Here is a 19,232-nt window from a genome sequence, read left to right as displayed (position 1 = left end):
GTACTGATTCCTAAATATTTTTTACAGTCAGCACTTCCAGCTATATTCCCTACTGTTGGCTTGTTTAACGCAAACAGTGTAATACGCTCTGAGATTACAGATGCTCAGACTGCAGTTGATGAGAAGCTTCAAGTAAATAAAAAGTGCAAGAGAAAGGAGCGCCATGAACGATTTTTACAAAGTAAGCTTATGGAGAACTTATTGATCTGTTTGTAATACTAGATTAGCCAGTAATAGCTCTCACTGTAACTATCCTCGCCTTTAATATCCACCACATTCACCGACACTGAGGTTAATAATTGTTTTAGTATGTAACACACAAGTTGAATAACTAGCGGACCAAAACATCACTTTTGGTAAACAAAGCGACACGTGAAGACAGTTTGTTTCTCTTAAGCTGCTCAGAGGTGAATAGTACTTTGCTAATCACCTCCGAGTTAACAAATCAGCGTGAGCGAAAACTAAGCACTATTCACTTGTGTGGTATATACTTATCAAAATTAGTGTAGTACTTGATGCCTTCAATTATTGGATGTGGTCAAAGCACCGACCCCACGTCCAATAGCATGCAGTGGAATTTGCTTGTTGTTTACATGTATGGTGTTCAAAGGGGAACCGTGGGACATAAGTGGCAAGCATGAAGCGTGATCAGGGAAGGGGGGAAAGGGAACGCCTGCAATGTTGCTTCAATGAGTTGTTTTTCATACTGCCCCCTAATCAAAGACACTTGGAGACCGTGCCTTTTTGGCGGCTGCTCCGAAACATGGAGCAGCCGCCAAAAAGAACAATTATGGAACAATTATGGTTTGCAATTATCATACTTTGCTACTCTCTCCTTGCACTACAGGTGGCTCAAGTGTTAAATTTGTATAAATAAATTTGGGTTTCAAAAAGGAAACTGTTTTTGTGGGTGAAATTCGAGCCAATGCCAACTTTGTAGAACGTTAGAAGCGACTGAGCTCTCCTACCCTGTCATATTATACACGGTATACATGGTACAGTAAATAGACGTAAAATAACTCCAAATTGCTTGCACACACGTCAAAACAATAGCAAACAACACCATGTCATGTTCTTTCAACTTCATTTAGTATTCTTGCTTTTATTTATTATGAAGCGTGATGAATTTAACATGTAGTTTTACATTTAAAACCTCATCGGTTTTGTCTGTTACACGTCACTTTTGACCAATGAAATGTTTGCAGTCAGGTTGCGAAATTGACAATGTTTTGGCCCCATACGGCGATCATGTTTTCTCCACGAGCTATCAATATTTTCAAGATTTGCCCGCTTTCTTTTCGATGAAAGTCTGCTCAGAAAATATTGTTACAATGGAGAGGAGAAAAGTTTGGAAAGAATTATCATCCAGGAGTCACTTTAGAGCAAGATCTTTATTACTTGCTTTATTTGTCCGAAGTGACTCTGTTAACATTTTAAAAGTAAAACTACATGCTAAATTCGTCACGCTTCATGGATGAATGCAAATGGTAGTATTGAAGGCTGCCGTAATTCTATTTTAATATATACAAATTTCATGCTTGGGCCACCTGTGCTCGCACCTCACTTCTCGCTTGAATTCCTTTTTAAGAGCTGGCCACGCAAGCTACAGTGTACTTGTTACTTGACACCACTCTAGTTTAAAATCTCACAAGTCAAATTAAACATGCATTTTTTAATTTGCATTCAAACTTCTTTTTTCATTTATTTTTAATGACTGCAGGTTGCAAATAAATTCAATTTTGGCCAGGATGTACTAGCCTGAAAGTCATTTTTACTTACTTACTTACTTACTTACTTACTGCCCTATACGCCATCGGCGCTAAGGGCAGCAACAAAGATTCTCCACATATGCCTGTCACGAGCTTTCTTTTCAATGTCTCCCCAGGTGTAGTTAAGGGTTTTAAGTTCGCTTTCCATCGTCCGCCTCCAAGTTGTTCTTGGTCGTCCTCGCTGTCTTTTTCCCTTCTGGTGTCCAATGAACTGCTGTTTTGGGGATAGCTTTTCCTTCCATCCTAAGCACATGTCCTACCCAGCTCCAACGTCTCCTTCTTATTATCGTTCTCATGCTCTCCTGGTGACATTGGGCAAGCAGATCTTTGTTGGAGATAACCCTTGGCCAAAAGATACGTAGTATTTTCCTGAGGGATTTGGTGTGATTAATTTTAACAATTTTCCCCAAGAATTTTTACTTGTCCGGCAAGTGAAGGATAAAATCCACTAGCCCTGGGCTATCGGACATTCACTTCTTTGCACTTTGCTGTGAGAATAACCTTTTGTTGTAAAGAAAGTTGTACAAACAGTGTTCCAAGATGTTGCCACAAGAGCGACAAACTGAGTGTGCACTCCAATATAATCAGATAGCATGTACTCTGACCTACCTATTTGAAAAAGTTAAATAGTCTTTTACACAAGCTATTGTTTGTTTTTATCTTACTCGGTTGTTGTCACTCAATTCAGGGCAAAGCTGAGGGAGCTGTTATCCATTGATTTTGAATTATTTATACCTTTCAGAATTAAGAAATTATTTGTTTGCTTTTTTTGCAGTACATGTTGTAATATAGAGCAATAAAAAATGTTTTGATAAGTTACACTGAACTAGGAAAGAAACTTTTTGATGAACTTCTACTTTTACTTTTTGTTGACCACAGAGCTACATGCTGGCAGACTTGTAGAAGAAAAGAGCAAAAAAGCAAAAGAGAGGGCCAAGACAGTTGTTGTAGGAGATATGGAACCACTGTTGTCAGCTCTTCCCACCATCAATATACCAGAGCTCAGTACAAGAAGCTCAAAAACAGCTGACAATAGGTGAGCTGAAAGTATTTCAAAAACAGCGTTTTGTGCTAAACTTATGTTTTACATTTCTTCCAAAAAAAAAAAAAACACAAATTAATCTACCTGTAGGATGGAGAGTAATTTTGCTACTCCACTTTGAGTCTTGTTGGTTCTCAATCACTTTTAAGAAAGTGCCTATATCATTTAAATTGAAAAATGGATAATAAGCGTCTAGTAGGCCCTTGGGAAGACCTTTTATTATGAGACTGTAGAGTAAATAAGTGTATCTATGTTGGGTATAATTAAAATTCACTTCAGTGCTTAGGGCCCAATTATATGGCCGATATCAGCCCGGTTTGCCGGACTGAAATTTGGTTGCTATCACATGGAGAATTTCAGCCTGGTCTGAACACTTTTAAAATTGAATAATTATCGTGGCCGCCATTTTCTTTCGTTGAAAACCACCACTGCGCATCCGCAAGCTCACTTTCAGCCCGGGCTGAAATTGAAAACGCGGTTACATGAGGTTTTGCAGCCCATTTGCCTGGGCTGAGATTTCCAGCCTGGTTTTAAAAACTGGCTGGAAATTTCAGCCTGGGCTGTAATTTGGCCCGGGATGAAACTTTCTTCATGCAATCACAGACATGTTTTTAAGAAGATTTGTTTTCAAGCCGGGCTGAAATTCGCCATATAATTGGGCCCTTAGTTAGTAGTCCTGCTTGTTCACTTCCCATGCATTAAGCTAAGTAAATACTTAGCCAGCTCATCAACAAGCCCAGCTGGCTTTTCTGGCCTTGGTAGCCCTAAAAAGCTTACTTAAGTCTTTGTTTTCCTGTAGAATTCAGCTGAATTTAAGTTGTCTTTCAGCCGGTGAATTTAGCCAGCAGCCTGCCCTTAGGGACATCCCTGACTTTTGTCTTTCCTACATGTATGCCTGCAGTATTTTGAATTATGTCCAAAAAAGGAAGTAAACATTTGATGAATGTGACCAGGACCTACACACTCACCCCTCCCCCATGTAAACAACTGCAATAAGTCAAAGAACATACTTGATTACACCTGTCCTGAACACTCTTGGGGTGACTTAATCACAAACCTTGCTTTGTGAGGCAAAATAAAAGATGTTGAATTCATCCTTATGCAAAGATTTTCAACTTTTTACAACACCTTAGTGTGTAATGACTGATGTTATTTCCACAGACGTGAAAACCTAGTATCTTGTTAAAAATGTGAAATTTTAATATCCTGCAGTGATGGAAATGAGAAACCAACAAGAAAGAAAAGTAAGATGAGCAAAAAAGCCAGGCAAGCTCTGCAGTGAGTATTATATCTACAAACAGTTGGGTGTTGTTTATTGCAGTATTGAAGTCTAGGTGTGCAAAGACAAGTAGGCAGTATAAGAATTCTGGAATTTTTAAAAAATACAATTATCCAGCCAATTTTTTTCAGTGGACCAGAATAAAAAGAATTATTATTCTAAAATGTTATATTAAAATGTAGACTGCTCAATAAAGAACAGTGGCTCATCCATACAACTGATATGGAAAGCATAATTACTTGTACCTTTTGTTTAAAATAGAGCTATCCTGGGGCATAAACATTGCTCTCTAATTCTATTTACGGTAATCCCCCACTCTTAGTTAAATATTGTGTTTTTAAATAGCTACTTTACCAAGGGTCCCAAGCTTCCCATTACATGTAAACTTGTGGGCCTTAAGTGCAAATGAGGTCAAAAGTCGGTGGGAGTGAGTTCCAATCCTTTAATGGTTGGAGTTGTTTATTAGTAATTCCTCAGCTCATTTTACAGGCCTGACATGTCTACAACAGCAAGCCATGTTTACTTTATACATTTCCTTATCTATCTGTAAGGACATGTTTAATTAATGTTAAATAAATTTGATCTCTCTTTTTTTTCAGAGCCAGTGAAATTGCACATTTCCAGCAAGTTCTGAAGCATCCTGCCTTCAAAGCTAACCCACTTGCAGCCATTTCTGAGCATATTAAAAATGCTGTACAAAAAGAACATGAAAATGGGACTTGATTCCAGGACTTTTGAAAGAATTTTCTACAATTATTGTAATAAGAAAATCAGCTGTATGCAATTGTTATGTGGACAGTCTCTAAATATCTTCTTAGTACACTCCAGAAAGCACGTTTCTCGCCACCATAAAAAGTGAATATAAAAACTCTCAGATTCTCGTTTTATTTTCAAGTACTAAAGAGCTTTATAACTACTTTTGGTGTTTCTGGATCTTCTCCGCATATTTGTGACGTTTATCTGATTTCACAGGTAGCCCAAGAGGTCTGAACTTTGCTTTCATTGTAGTTCTGTTCGGGTCGATTTTGTCTTGATTCAAAATCCCAGCTTGTGTGGCTTGTTCAGCTGTCCCAGCAGATCTGCAAGTCAGTTGGATGTAAGGTTATAAAGCTTTTTGGAACCAGAAACACATCTAGTATCTATTATTTTATGCACTTTTTAATTGTGGCGGGGAAACGTGTACAACATGATGTACGTTGATGGGATCGTGTCCTCAAAGACCCACTGCCCCAAGGTTATGGAGTCCAAAGCACGGCCCCTATATATTTGTTTTAATCTTCAAGGCAATTGCGCATGACCAGTGTCAATTATCAAGGATGGGCTGTGAACAGTGTATAAATAAATCGTGTAAGAAACGAAACAAAGTATTTCCTGGTTTCTACACTTTATGGTCGTTGGTGTCTTTGTATACTTGTTAATACTCTATGTTCATTTGACTGTTATCGTGTTATTTTTGTCATTTTCACCCTCATTTATACAGTACCACGTTATGTTAATTGGATTACAAATACAATTGTCGTTGTATGGTGTAGCTGTTGTTGTTGACGAAATCACATTATATAAACTTCTGGGACTGGTTGCATAAAGCAACTTCTAAAAGATTAAGTGGGATGTTCTGTAACCATTCCCTGTATTCCAGAGGATTTTCTCCCGTGCTTTTGACACCCCTCTGTAACAGACCCAGTGGAACCCGACCCAGTGGATTATTTTCCCCTACCCAGTGAAAATTTAGTCTCCCCAGTACCCAGCGAATATTTTGATTTTACCCGGCTATTTTTATGCTTCCCCAGTGACTGTGCGGTGTGAATTTTCCATACCCAGCATAATTTTGCAAACAAACAAAAAAAATTAATAATAAAAATACAACAACAGCTACTGCAAAAGTCGAAATCCGAAACATTTCATTTTTGTGAGCATTTGTTAATGCCAAAAAGACCTTCCCGGTCGGTTAACCAATTCCGGTCAAGGGAACGCAGGAAATGCATTTTAGAGAGTCCAATTTGAAAAATTTCCCGGGAGAGCATGCCCCTGGAACCCCCTAGAAGTTCGTGCCTCCGGCACTCATGTTTACATCTTCGCGGCTCACGCCCATAAGTTAAACCTTTAAATACGGTACTTTAAAGAATTTAAAATGTTATCGAAAACCCTGACTGCTCATCCGAAAAACAAGTAACCTAGGTGAGACACAGTGTGACCCCCCATTTGAAAAAACCTTCCTACGCCTCTGCACTCATACGACTCAACAGATTTATCTTTGCTTGTCACCTTGGCAAGATATGAAGTTGTGGAAAGAATGTTGAAATTAAGAGGTATCTAATGCTGTAGCTAAGACAGTTCCTTCAGTTTAGCCACTATAAAGCAGCCACTTTCGGGAAGGGGATAATGTAAAAACAATAGAAACCCCTCATTTTTGACAACTGGCCATATTTTTCTCGAATAAACCTATTTAAAAACCCAGCCGAAGATAAGCCGACCCAGTGGGAAATTAGCCAACCCAGTGACGTTTTCTCCGAAAACCCGGTGAGGATAAAGACTCCACTGGGTCTGTTACAGAGGGGTGTCTTTTGTGGATGAATCGGGCAAAGACGGACTAAAAAGTACAGGAAAAACCATGACGCTGCAAGAACCTTCCAGTGGAACGCAGGAAGCAGTTGCAGAAAATCCCAGTTAATCTTAAATTGCTTTATGCAACCGGGCACTGGCCCAGTTCTTCGTGTCCCACTTGTGTTTGAGTGTTGAAAAAAAATCTAAACTAATAATAATAATCTAAAGTATGTAGACACAAAAGTGGCTGAAGCGTAAATGGTCCGTTTTACACAGCAACCTTGCACAATTGTGTTGGAGAAATAGCTGTGCGGTTCTGATATTTCCATCGGTTTGTATAAAAATAAACCTACGAATGCTAGAAACAAAACTGTTATAAATTGATTTACTTTTCTAGCCCAAAAAGATGATTCCCACCGGGTAGGGGTTTTTGCCGCGTTTTTGACTTAGAGGGGTGTGGTACTTGACCGATGTTTGGTTATTAGGGTGTTACAGAGGGTTTCAAATGGTCACAGACTTACTAAGGAAGCTACCTCTCTTTACGAACACGGACACCTTTCTGTTAAGGACAGTTTATTTGGTCCGTACGATATCAAAGGGGGGCCCCCATTTATATAAACTCTCACCTCTGCAATACGAACGCCTCCATAGTACAGCCGCTCTTCCTGACCCTTTGGTGTCCGACCGCACTATTTTTTGTAACGTTTCAAACCCCGGTTCAAACGCGCAAAGGAAAATCGGAGCTTCTCGTACGATAACCGGTTTTCCTGATTTTCGTCGTTCATTTCACAAAACTGATCTCAAAAGAAATTACTTCATTGTTCATGTACTTCAGTTTTATTCCTAGGCCTGCAAACTGACAACATTTGAGCAAAACCCTTTTTTGACCGTAGCAACATTCTTCAAATTTTCTTCAATTTTTACTAACATTAACTCTTAATTATGCAATGTCAGGGTATTGATCCTTTTTCTAACAAAATCTGACAAATGTTTACTTTGCTGTTTGTTTAAGCGAGTTGAGCATGGTAGGAATTAGAATAAATTAGGTTGTTAGTTTATTTTACTTTGAACATACGCGTTTGCTCTCGCTTGAGGCCTTTTTATACGCGTACAAAGTTGCATTATACTCTAAAGAGATTGTAAAGGATCAAGGATTGTACTCAATGTCGATCTTTGCTGATACCAAACAAGTTGAACCGTGTAAGTATTCTCATATTTCTATATAAACGTCAAGAATGTTGCGTCATAGACATGGCATCTTGGCCTGTAAAATTCCTCGTACACCGACAGTCGATCATTCTACCCAAGATTTTGGGCCATTTGTCTCTCAGAGATTTCAGTAATACCGATTTCGGGTTCATAAAACTGAGAACGAACTTAGACAAGAGTTAAAACTGAGCACATTTTTCAAGTTGATACTGTTTAGGTACACGCTTTTCTCGTTCATCCGCACCCCATCGTCTTGAGCTAGGTGGAGAGGAATCTCACTCACTCACTCTCCATTAAGCCCACTGACATAAAGAAAAATTATGCTATATAAGGTTTATTTGTTTCAGTTAGGCCCATATTTCTCTGCTCAAATGTCGTTGAGTTAAACTTCGTATTTAATTTCCTTTGACCTCCTTCCTTCGTCAGAGGAAAAACTTAGCATCGAAGACTCTAGCTTTAGCATGCTGTTAACGATAATATAATTACATGTTTGTATTGTAACTTTTTATCAAAGCCTCAAGCCTGCGTGTCTTGCCCTCAATTTAATTTATAACTGCTGATTATCCAATTTTTTTAAGCTTCTGCTTTGAGGTTATTGTAGTTAGGCAGCTAATGTACATACATCTATGCATAGGTAAACAACGGTTTATAGTGTGCACAGAGGCGCTCTTATTCTTTATAACTGCCGTGATACCCTTAGTCAAGATGGGCTTAGCAGTAGTTGTTATATAGATCTCGGGGCAGGGGGGGGGGGGGTGGCTGTCATGTTTATCATATTGATATTGTTCAAAGTAAAGATAGTTCCAATATGTTTGGAGCTATAATTAGGTCAACGGAAAGGACAACATTTACAACTGTACCCCCGGGGGGTACTCGACATAATCAGTTTCGGGTAGGAAGGGATAGTTGAGACCTTGTATAAGACCCTGTTTAAGACACCAACCTCTGATTTTCCTACCCTGTTTAAGACAGAATGCCAATTTTTGATACCCCATATAAGACATAAAGCGCCTACTTTTAACGGAATTCTTAGGTTAATTAATTTTGATTTTTATTATATTCATAGTTTATTTACAATATGTATTTATAGGTTTAAGTATATGTATTTATTTAACTCTGAAAAGCCTCATCAGGGATGGGTTAATAAAATTTGTATGTATGTATGTATGTATGTATGTATAAACAAGTACCTCACTTGCTTGTTGTGATCGTGAATTAAGCTAAGTAATCAATGCCGAAATCAACGTAAGTCAGCAATACGTAAGAATTTGTGGAAATTCGGCTTGTTACACCTCCGCAGGCATATAAGCCTATCTTGTTTGACTTTGGTCCATGCAAAGATACCCTGTTTAAACAAAAATGGGTGAAATATATACCCCGTTCAAGACAAAAAAAGCCTGAAAATCATACCCTATCGGGCCGCACGTCCCCGTTAAGCCCTAATAAGGGAGTGCCCCCCGGGACTGTACTTACCACTAACCTTCCAAGGTCCCAATACAGACACTAGCATCTTCCTCAATCTTCTATGTTTCGTAAAGGATAACTGTTAACTATTGCGGCTGTTTTCTTGGCGGCAACCAACGTCCAACTTGGCCATATGGGTGCGCCTTCATGCCTGCGGTCACTTATTCCGAGCAGGCTAGAACAGATGATAACCTGAGTTCTACCTGTCAAGATAGCAAAGTAATATTTCAGTTATCCTGAATTTACTAGGGCTCTTAGTAACTTATCACTCACTCTGTCTGGCAAATAAAGCTCTTGACATTTATTTCAAGTAGTGTATGTCAATGAGACAACGTTCTTGCTAACTAAAGTTGTTTTGCTGTTAAACAGAAAGAAACAGCACAATTACATCAATAATATTGTTATCCAAATCCGCCTCGTGGAGTTCAAATAACGCGTGAAATGAGCACAAATACCTCACGATATTTGTACTCCACGAGACCGGTAGGTTCCGTATTCCACTTGACGCTAACGACGCTAACGATTGTAAACGTTTGAAAGTCAGCATTTTGAAAATGATGGATAGAAAATCTAAATCTATTATTACATTTCTTTAGCTTTCCAAAGGCTTTTAACTTGCCTGGAACAGATTCGTCACAAGTTTGACAGTCGTGAAGATGATTACCAACTCTTGTGCAACTATTTCCACAGTGAAGACTTCCGAAAACTTCTCAAGGTAAAAGAGTATTCTTAGAAAAGAAATAAATTATTACAGCGATAAAACACAGAATCTTATCATGTCTTCTGCTGATGTGTATATGGACGTGGAGACGCGAGTTCGGGGACGCGTGGACGTGAAACTACTGACAAAATAAAAAAAGCGGATAACTCTTTTATTGTTACTTCCTTTGAACAAACGATAAGGAAACATGTAAAGATACAACCCTAACTGTAAATGAGTAGTAAGGATGCGCATAAACAATTAGTGCGAACGTCCTGAAATCTGTGTGATGGGATTCACATTTTGTAAAATATTATCGCGCTTCAAGACCTTCAATAGAAATAGCCTCATAAGCAGACCTTAGAAAGTCTGCGTAGGAGGCTACAATAGAAAGCCAGTCAGGGCTCGTGAACTCGTACAATGCACATGGTGCTATTTAACAGTGGTTAAATTAACTTTTGAAAACCTCAAATAATTGGTAATTACACTGTCATGAACATAACTGGAACGACAAGAACATTACTTAGAAATGGAGTGAGTACAGAACATGCCCCTGGTAACAATTTGTCTCGATTCTAGACCTTCCTGGTTACAGACAGTAGGTACTTTAATAATACCAGCGCAAAAGTGTAACAGCAGAAGATTCATTTATCCAATCATTATTAATCAATAGGTCCACAGAACAGTTTCACATACAGATAATGGGAAACGTGAAGTTGTGGATGGGAGTGCAGTTGAACTTGCAGAACAGGTAAACCGTAAAGATTTTTATCTGCAGAAAAAGAAAGGACATCTGAGTTACCCTTCAAGCCTTTGTAAATCCTTTAACATAAAGTTTTTTGGTGTTCTTATTAACAAATCAGCACTCACTCTCACTGTTATTCATAAAGTCACAAAGAAACTGAGTGCTACATTACGACCATTACGTCTAACAGAATTTTGTAAATTTTTGTCTCCAAGGTTGTGGAGTCTCTTCTTCCTTACTCTGGTTTTAACAAAGAAACACAAGAACTGCAACATATTCTAAGAAAACCACACTTTAAGGTAAACGTACTATAACGAGCCCCCTTACAATTAGAACCTCCACCCTATCCCCCACATAACTTTCCACTTTTTAATGAACGCCCTTCCATTTTACTATACAAATACGGAATATAAGTCGAAATGAAAGCAATTTAGCTTATTTGTTTAAACTTTCTTTTTCGTTTTGGATATGCAGGGATTGTTACAGGCTCACGATTCAATAGCTGCGGGTAATTTCACTTCAGTAGAGGACGAAGTCACTTCAGAGCAATTATTGATTAACTTGGATAAGAAGCCAAAGGAGGGTGATAATGGAGAAATTATTGCTTCAGAAAACCACTACACAGATAAAAACAAACATGTCAGTATTAACGATAATGATGATGAAGACAAGATTATTACAACTCCTGTCATAACTGTTGATCAGGAATCAATTAGCAGTAGCGATGATACAGAGGAGATTGATGATACTGATGAGAACAACATGACGGATCACTCCGACATGAACACAGAAGCTGTTGAAGACACCACAAATGACAATGCGGGTTGCAATACTCCCACCCCACGAACAAACCATCGATGATAAGAAGCAAATTAGAGATGATGTTAAGGATATCCCTAGTGCAAGTAATGATATTAAAGAAGAACATGTCAAGGAAAATGAGATTCATGTAGAGGATTACAGGGTGGAAGGTGACATGGTGGTGGAGGTGACTGACAATGCTACGAGAACTATCAGGATGTTTAGGAATGCTAAAGAATCACTTGTAAGTATTAATTAAGTAAAATGCAAACAACTACGAGCAGGTTCTATAATGGAATAGCTTTCTTTCTTTACAGTCTTTCTCAAATGCGATGAACCTATTCTTTGAAAGTAACACATGGTCTTTTTCTGTGTTATTTGTTTCGCTCCGTAACATTTAAGTGAGGAGTAGTATTTCTAATAGTTTTCCCGCCTTTTTTAAATGCTGCAAAAACCAGCGCGTTGTTTTTCCACTAGGCTAGGAAGCACACTCTATAAAGCATTGCATATAATTATTTGGCAGAAATTAAGCCGTCGGCGTTCTTTCAATAGATGAACATGCTATGTGAAATTTGCTATCTTATCAAATAACGTAATAAACTGTTGTCTGTTTCAGGGAATTACTGTAAAAGCTGTGAGGAGTGATGGAAACAAGGAGAGAATTATTGTTGCTAGAATATTAAGTGGAGGTCTTGCAGATACTTTTGGTGAGAAATTTTTATTTTTTATTTTTGATATTTTTTGATAGAGTAGAATCTCGATTTCTCGAACCTCCATGTGAAATGAAAATTGCTTCAAGAAATCGGGAGTAGAATTACAGAGAAGTACTACTACTCCGTCAGCTTCACTGGCTGCCCGTGCGCAAGCGTATAATTTTTAAGATTTTACTTTTAACTTTTAAAGTTTTAAATGATTTAGCACCCAGTTACTTGGCGGAACTTATTAATATTCATCGACCGATTAGGTGTCTTCGTTCAAACAATGATCACCTGCGACTGCAGAGACCAGTCTTTAAGACCAAGAATTACGGTGGGCGCGCTTTTTCATCTTGCGCGCCAACATTGTGGAACAGTCTCCCGCTTGATGTGAGAAGTGCTCCATCGGTTGACACTTTTAAAACCAAGCTTAAAACGTTTTTATTCAATAATGATCTTTAGTATTTTTTTTTCTTTTCTTTTTTAATGAATTTTAGTATTTTATATGAATTTTAGTATTTTTAATGAACTTTAGATTTTAAGAATTTAGTATTTTTATCCTATTGTAATTTTAAATATTTTTACTTGTAAGGGCATTGAGATTTTTAATGTAATGCACTAGAAATAAATTATTATTATTATTATTATTATTATTATTACTGTAATAGCGGAATTCATAAACTCGGCTGAAACGAATCCGCCGGTGTTTGACGAGTTTCCCATCTCAAATTTATTCGTCCGTTTTCCCGCCGCAAACGACGGAAAACTTGTCTTAGGTGGGGAACGCGGTCTTAATTCATCTTAGACGAGCAAATCAGGACGGGCTTTTTGTTTGTCACAGGTAAAAGACTTGAACTAGATATACAGCAATTGCTTCTGAGATAGAATGGTAACCCGCCTCATACTCGTCCTAGTCCGGCTACGTCTCTAACCCATTTACACTTCTTGATTTGACGTCTTCAATTTATACTAGTCGTGATTTCAATACAGTTTTACCGTACCCAAATTTATATTAGACGGTATTGTCAGACAGAATTCTGCCTGAGACGAGTTGTCCCGTCTTCTTATATGATTTCGCTGAATGATTAGATGAAAGTTTGGCTTTTATTAATAATAGTGTTCAACGCTATTATTTTATACGTTTCACAATTTGAAGTACAATGAAGATTTTCTCCATTTGCGAAATTACTTAAGATATCCCTCTTAATTAATAAGCCTGGCTTGCATAAAAAAAAACAAGCAGATGCATGTGATTCTGATTCTGATTCAAATATTGATGTTAACGTTTTGTAAACCCTTTAAGCTTCTCTTTGTGTTGACGATGAAATCTTGGAAATAAATGGCAGAAGAGTCGAGGGAATGACTGCTAATGAGGTTGCAGACTTGATGGTAATAACACTTATTATTTTTTTCCTTTTAACAAAGCAGTTTAAGAAATAACGTAGTGATTTATTCAATGGCGTGAGTCTTTCGGATAAGCGCTCACCTCAATAATTATTAAATGGCCTCTGTCAGAGACATTAAATTGTAGTAACCGCCACTACTCTAATGAACACACAATATTCTAATTTGTACACTTGACAACATGCTCCCGTCTATCAAATATAAATGCCCAGTGTTTTCTTTTAAATTAGGATGGGGTTACAGGAAGTGTGGATATCAAGATTTTACCAGCCAAGAAAGACAGGAAACTTACTAGAGAAACCAAGGTTGGTGTCCTGGCGGCCTACAACTGTTTTATGTTGTGCAGGATAACGTACATGTGGCATGAAAAAATACTTTCTTTTTTATTAGTAAATTTATCGATCCGGAGGTCCAGCGCACTTACCATAAGGCCACCACACCTCCCGTCCTTTTGTATCAGCACCGTTAATTATTGTTCAAAATCACTAATTATCTATTTATTTATTTATTTATTTATTATTGTATGCTTTTTAAAGGTTAGTTTAAGAGCATTCTTTGACTACAATCCGCTCCAAGATCCATTGATACCATGTAAGGAAGTGGGCGTGGCCTTCAGCACAGGGGACATACTCCACGTGGTCAATATGGACGACGCTAAGTGGTGGCAGGTGAGATTTATCTTGTAATGCAACATTACTAAGAACTAGGTTATTGAGAAACGCCTCAAGGCAAGAACTTTGGAAATGTGATGGAACACTCTCTCGAATGATGCTGAATATATAAAATCATATATGTGATGTGTCATTTCACTCTCTCGGGTGTTTGATATATCTTTTCAATCGAAACTAAAAAATAAGAAGTAAAAATAAAAACCAACGACATAATCTCTGCTAAATAAGATCACATATATAAACCACGGGCAAGGTTCTGATTTCGTTTGTTTTAACTCGAAAAACTACTAATGAGTTTGAGAACTTCTAATGTAACATTAAGAAGTATTTTATTAACAACTTATGCCTCAGGGCAAGAACACTACAAGTGACTTGAGGATCAGAAGCTTTGTTATTGTGCAAATATACTGCAATGGACTAGAATAAGTTTGTTAAACAATAATTATTCTGTTAGGCAAGAAAAGACGGCTGCAGTCACGACAAGGCAGGTCTTATTCCAAGCAAGGATTTTCAGGAAAAGTAAGTCTTAGTTTGTAATTGATATTAGCAGTTAGTTATAGTGAGTGGAATTTTACTGGTTATAGTCTTGTTATCCCTTTATATACTGATTTGTAAACTAAAGGTAAATAAACGCGAACGTTGTGTAGCGCCCTTTTGTTTTGCATGTTAGTAATACATTTGAATTCAATAACGGGCTACCATGTTTATACATGTTTATGTTCAAACAATAATTATTGATTTCTTGTTATATTAGACGACGGCAGTTGAACAAGATTTCTTCCTCAAATGATGTTACGTTACCAAAAGACAAGAATGGTAAACATATTCAAAGTAGACCTATTTGACAGTGATCTTTTGCACTTGATATTTTGGATTTGCATTCAAATTATTAATACTAAGGAAACCATTTTTGTTCCATGTTTGTTTACAAATGCAGCGGTCACTTTGAAACTGTATGTTTTAGTCTTCTTTTTATCAATGTGATTGTTAAGGTAATAAGAATAACGTTGATCATGTGTCAAATCTTTAATGTTTTTTTTGCTCTACCACCGACACTTCAGACGCAAAATTATAGAATGAAGTTATTGGTAGGAAGACTTTTTTTTAGAAAGGGAACTGTCTACACACTCAGGTGTATTTTTCCCCGCAGGTAAACGAACATCACCATTCAAGAGGCTAGGAAAAAAGACAGATTCAAACCAAATTTTGTGTAATTTCCTGCAAGGTTGGTTAGCTTTTATTTTCTAATGATATTTATCCTTTTTTGTTTTAGGCTTATATTTTTCAAGCTATTCCTCTCACTGTTGTAGCAACAGTTAACGGGTTTGTGTAAATAAGAAGTTTTTTTTAGCAAAAAATAAAAGTAAAGATGCATTACGGTTAACTATGTGCGCGAGGTCAACCAATTAATAAGTGTATCTGCCTCACCAGTCAAACTTTGCAATTTAACCAGAATACTCAACAATTTTCTCTCTTTGGTAAAAATGATGTAAAGAACTGTGTTGCTTGAATGTGATGCTGTCTATACTTACAGTAAACATAATCGCTGTTTTACTAAACTCGTTTATCGTTTTCGTTTTATTTAAGCGCATTTAATTAACAATTCCCCCAATGAGCTTACAATAGTTAAAAAAAGGGTTAAATGTATAGGCTTACAAATGCCACATCACTGTATTGGTAGATAGAAATCAAAGCCGTTTTTTTGTTCCAAACTCAACAATCTCCAAGTAATATTCCTGAACTTGATATTTTAATTAAAACCATAGATGTACAAATGGATGGATGGCCTGCTTACGAACCTGTAGCTAGATATTTGGAGAGACCTGAGAAAAAGAGACTGCTTTTACTAATAGGTTTGTTAAGAGTTCTGGTTTAAAGTTATTATTATTATGATGATGATGATGATGATGATGATGATGATGATGATGATGATGATGATGATGATGATGATAATGATAATATATAGTAATGGTTATATACAATTTGATATGACATATTATCGACAAATGGTGTGGTCACTTTTCCCTGCTCAATATACTGTTTGCAAGCAATGTCTATTTTCCATGAAAATTGGCTGTTTGTTCTTAAACTTGAGTTGTTTTAAAATTTCTTTTTAGGAGCACCTGGCGTAGGAAGAAATGAGATAAAGAAGATGTTACTCTCAAGCAGTCCTGATAAATTCATAACAACAGTTCCTCGTAAGACAACCATAAATTTGACGTGACAGAAATAAATTGACATTTTATTTTTTTTTTTTTGAACACTGTAATGTATACTTATGTGTACTTATACCCTTGTTTATCCCCTAGATACCTCAAGAAGTATGAAGAGTTATGAAGCCGATGGCAGGGACTACTTCTTTGTATCACGGCAAACTATGGAGAATTTTATTCAGAAGAGAAAGTTCATAGAGTTTGGTGAATACAAAGGCTGTCTGTATGGCACATCAAAGGACTCTATCAAGAGAGCTATGAAATCTGGAAAAACATGTGTGCTAAAAGTACAACCAGAGGTACGTCTATAATCACTGATATGAAAAAAAAACTGATACAAGTTTTATGTAATCATGTATCCACGTCTCGAATTTTACTATGATTAATGTTTTTGTTGTATAGCACTCAACAAAAATGGTGTCAAGGAAAAGTCACCAGAGATGCATGAAAACAATCAACGTTTCTGGGAAACCCACTATAGCTGAAAACACTTTCACCATCACCACCACCACTACCACTTTTTCTGTCACCCCCCCCCCCCTGTACTGTCATTGTGACTGCTATTATCACCGTCACTAGAACTTTATCACTGTCTGGTGTGCAAGGGAAATTGCATTAAAGGTGAACGCCATTTCTTGATGTATCAAGAAAGTAAAAATACTTAACGTATTGATCCTCTCAACTTGTTTGTTTACAGGTGATGTTGTTGTTAAGAACAGCTGAGTTCAAGCCATATTGTGTGTATGTGAAACCTCCAACACTGAAAGAACTCCGCACATCAAGATTGGCAGTACAGCAAAAAGGCAAACAAGATAAATCCTCAATGAGAACATTCAAGGTAGCTAATAACATTTTATAGGTATTTTAGTCAGTGTGTAGTATCCGCTCGTTGTATATTTTTACGAGTCTTGTAGTATTTTGGCGAGCCCGAAGGGTAAGGCAAACTACAAATGACGAGTAAAATGTACACTAAAATGTCCAATAAGAGATTTATTATAAGACATTTTCTTTTCTCGAAATGTTGGCTTGCTACCGTTTTTATTTTTAACCATTCGCGGCGCGCGGTCTAGGAGAATATGGAATCTGTTCAACCACAGCGTTCAACCGGTCTTGTGGGGTATCAAATGACAGGTCTTTTGAAGTACAATGTCGTGAGATATTTGTACTTGTTTCGCGCGTTATTTACTCAACGAAGTTTCTTAAATTTGATTCATGAATGCGCATAGCATGTATCGTTATTTGGCATGGCAGGATAATAAATATTAAATAATTATTTATAATTTTCACCCTTGCAGGAGGAGGAGTTGCAGGAGATGATCACTACATCAAGGCAGCTGGAAGACACTTATGGACAGTTCTTTGATCTGACAGTAGTGAACAAGGACATTGAAGAAGCTTATACCAGTATAATAGACACATTTGAGAGACTTGAACAGGACGAGCACTGGGTTCCTTCAGATTGGGCACAAAAGAACTGAAAACAAAATACTACAAACACACTGATTTAAACGGAATGGCGAGGGCATGTGCTTCCATCTTATCCATACATGTAATGGGGTTCTTTTTCATCCATACATGCTCAAGTGGCTAACGCACCATCTCAAGGTGACCTGGATTGCAGAATATTAATTCACCAATGCCTACATACATTCTAACATAGATCTCTTTTAGCAACTATAAAGCCCATTGTCTTGTACCTCGCTGTATAGAACACTGAATGAATTTTCCACAACGCCGCACCTCACTTCCTTTTATGTGACATTTGAGTCTGTTGTATTGTTTGTTGGTTACGAAGTTTTGGTTCATTTCAAGACACTTGTTTGTTGCGAGTCGCTTTCAAGTCATTTCTCTTTACTCAGTCAATCCAATTTCCATACTATGTACTATGTGTTGATATTGTTAGAAGGAAGTGCACACTGCTCACTCGCTGGGCTTGTGATTCAAATAATTACACACAGGTTGATTTATCATCAGTAACTTTAATAATACTGTCACACAAGGAATGGTTTATTTACCAGCTAACAGCCTTGTTACAATAAGAATCAAGTCCATACCAATGGTCAAATGTGATTAATTTTACATTCTTTATAAATTATTTTCAAGAATCAAAAAAGAAAAACAAACTTTAGCTTGTCTTTATTATAGCTTCCAGCAATGTGGCTCTTTCCCTCAGTTTTCACCCACCAAAACAGCTGGAAATCAACACGATTAGACTAGTAAAATTTTCAAACGCCAAATGATGCTTTTCTTCATTTCATTTGTGTTTCTGTTTTTATTGATTCAGGAGATTTTATTCAGATGTATCGCCCTGAATTGGGAGTATTACAATAGTGAAATATTCAAAGCATCTTTTTAGGTATAGTGCTACAAACAACCTTTCACATCAACAACGTGTCCATGTACTACAATTCCAAATTAATAACAATCGCTAATAAAGCAAACTTTTTAACTTGGGAACCTTGTGAAAAGTCACAATGCAACAGTCACATTGGGGTAGGCTATTCTAAATTAAGTAAAACCCATTATGAGCTAAAAATGCTAAGAAGCTTGCCAAGGTTTCATGCTAGCCTATCTTGCCTATAATAACATATTTTTTTGTAGTAAATGGCACAAAGCCAATGAAAGGTGAAATAAAAATTGTTTATACATGTTTCATTCTATACTGTAACTACCGGTAACGTATGTTCCAGAAGACA

The 19,232-nt window shown here is 37.2% G+C and overlaps 2 protein-coding genes across 2 annotated transcripts; both read left to right on the top strand.

The window, feature by feature from the left end:
* The first annotated feature begins 46 nt into the window (after positions 1-46).
* On the top strand, positions 47-4,976 carry LOC144630141 (uncharacterized). The gene is made up of 4 exons (XM_078488433.1): positions 47-181; positions 2,649-2,805; positions 4,024-4,089; positions 4,690-4,976. The coding sequence occupies exons 2-4, from the start codon at positions 2,726-2,728 to the stop codon at positions 4,811-4,813; spliced, it is 270 nt and encodes an 89-aa protein (XP_078344559.1). The 5' UTR covers positions 47-181; positions 2,649-2,725; the 3' UTR covers positions 4,814-4,976.
* Positions 4,977-7,677: 2,701 nt separating this feature from the next.
* Positions 7,678-18,118, top strand: LOC144631150 (MAGUK p55 subfamily member 4-like). The gene is given in 18 exon segments (XM_078489534.1): positions 7,678-7,834; positions 9,904-10,022; positions 10,681-10,758; positions 10,968-11,051; positions 11,227-11,576; positions 11,578-11,797; positions 12,170-12,260; positions 13,552-13,637; positions 13,883-13,957; positions 14,189-14,320; positions 14,778-14,842; positions 15,078-15,139; positions 15,474-15,548; positions 16,090-16,176; positions 16,441-16,521; positions 16,633-16,835; positions 17,234-17,374; positions 17,832-18,118. Coding segments are annotated over 18 exon segments (2,169 nt in total). The 5' UTR covers positions 7,678-7,797; the 3' UTR covers positions 18,015-18,118.
* The last annotated feature ends 1,114 nt before the right edge of the window (positions 18,119-19,232 follow it).

The sequence above is a fragment of the Oculina patagonica genome, chromosome 11 (assembly GCF_052425735.1).
Source record: "Oculina patagonica isolate OP01 chromosome 11, crgOcupat, whole genome shotgun sequence".
NCBI classification, from domain to species: Eukaryota; Metazoa; Cnidaria; class Anthozoa; order Scleractinia; family Oculinidae; genus Oculina; species Oculina patagonica.
The sequence above is the reverse complement of the archived record's forward strand: the minus strand, read 5'-3'. Positions and strand labels throughout refer to the sequence as shown.

Coding starts and splice junctions, on each gene's coding strand:
- LOC144630141 (XM_078488433.1), top strand. CDS start 2,726: ATGGAACCACTGTTGTCAGCTCTTCCCACCATCAATATACCAGAGCTC. Junction 2,806..4,023: donor TCAAAAACAGCTGACAATAG/GTGAGCTGAAAG, acceptor AATATCCTGCAG/TGATGGAAATGAGAAACCAA. Junction 4,090..4,689: donor AAAGCCAGGCAAGCTCTGCA/GTGAGTATTATA, acceptor CTTTTTTTTCAG/AGCCAGTGAAATTGCACATT.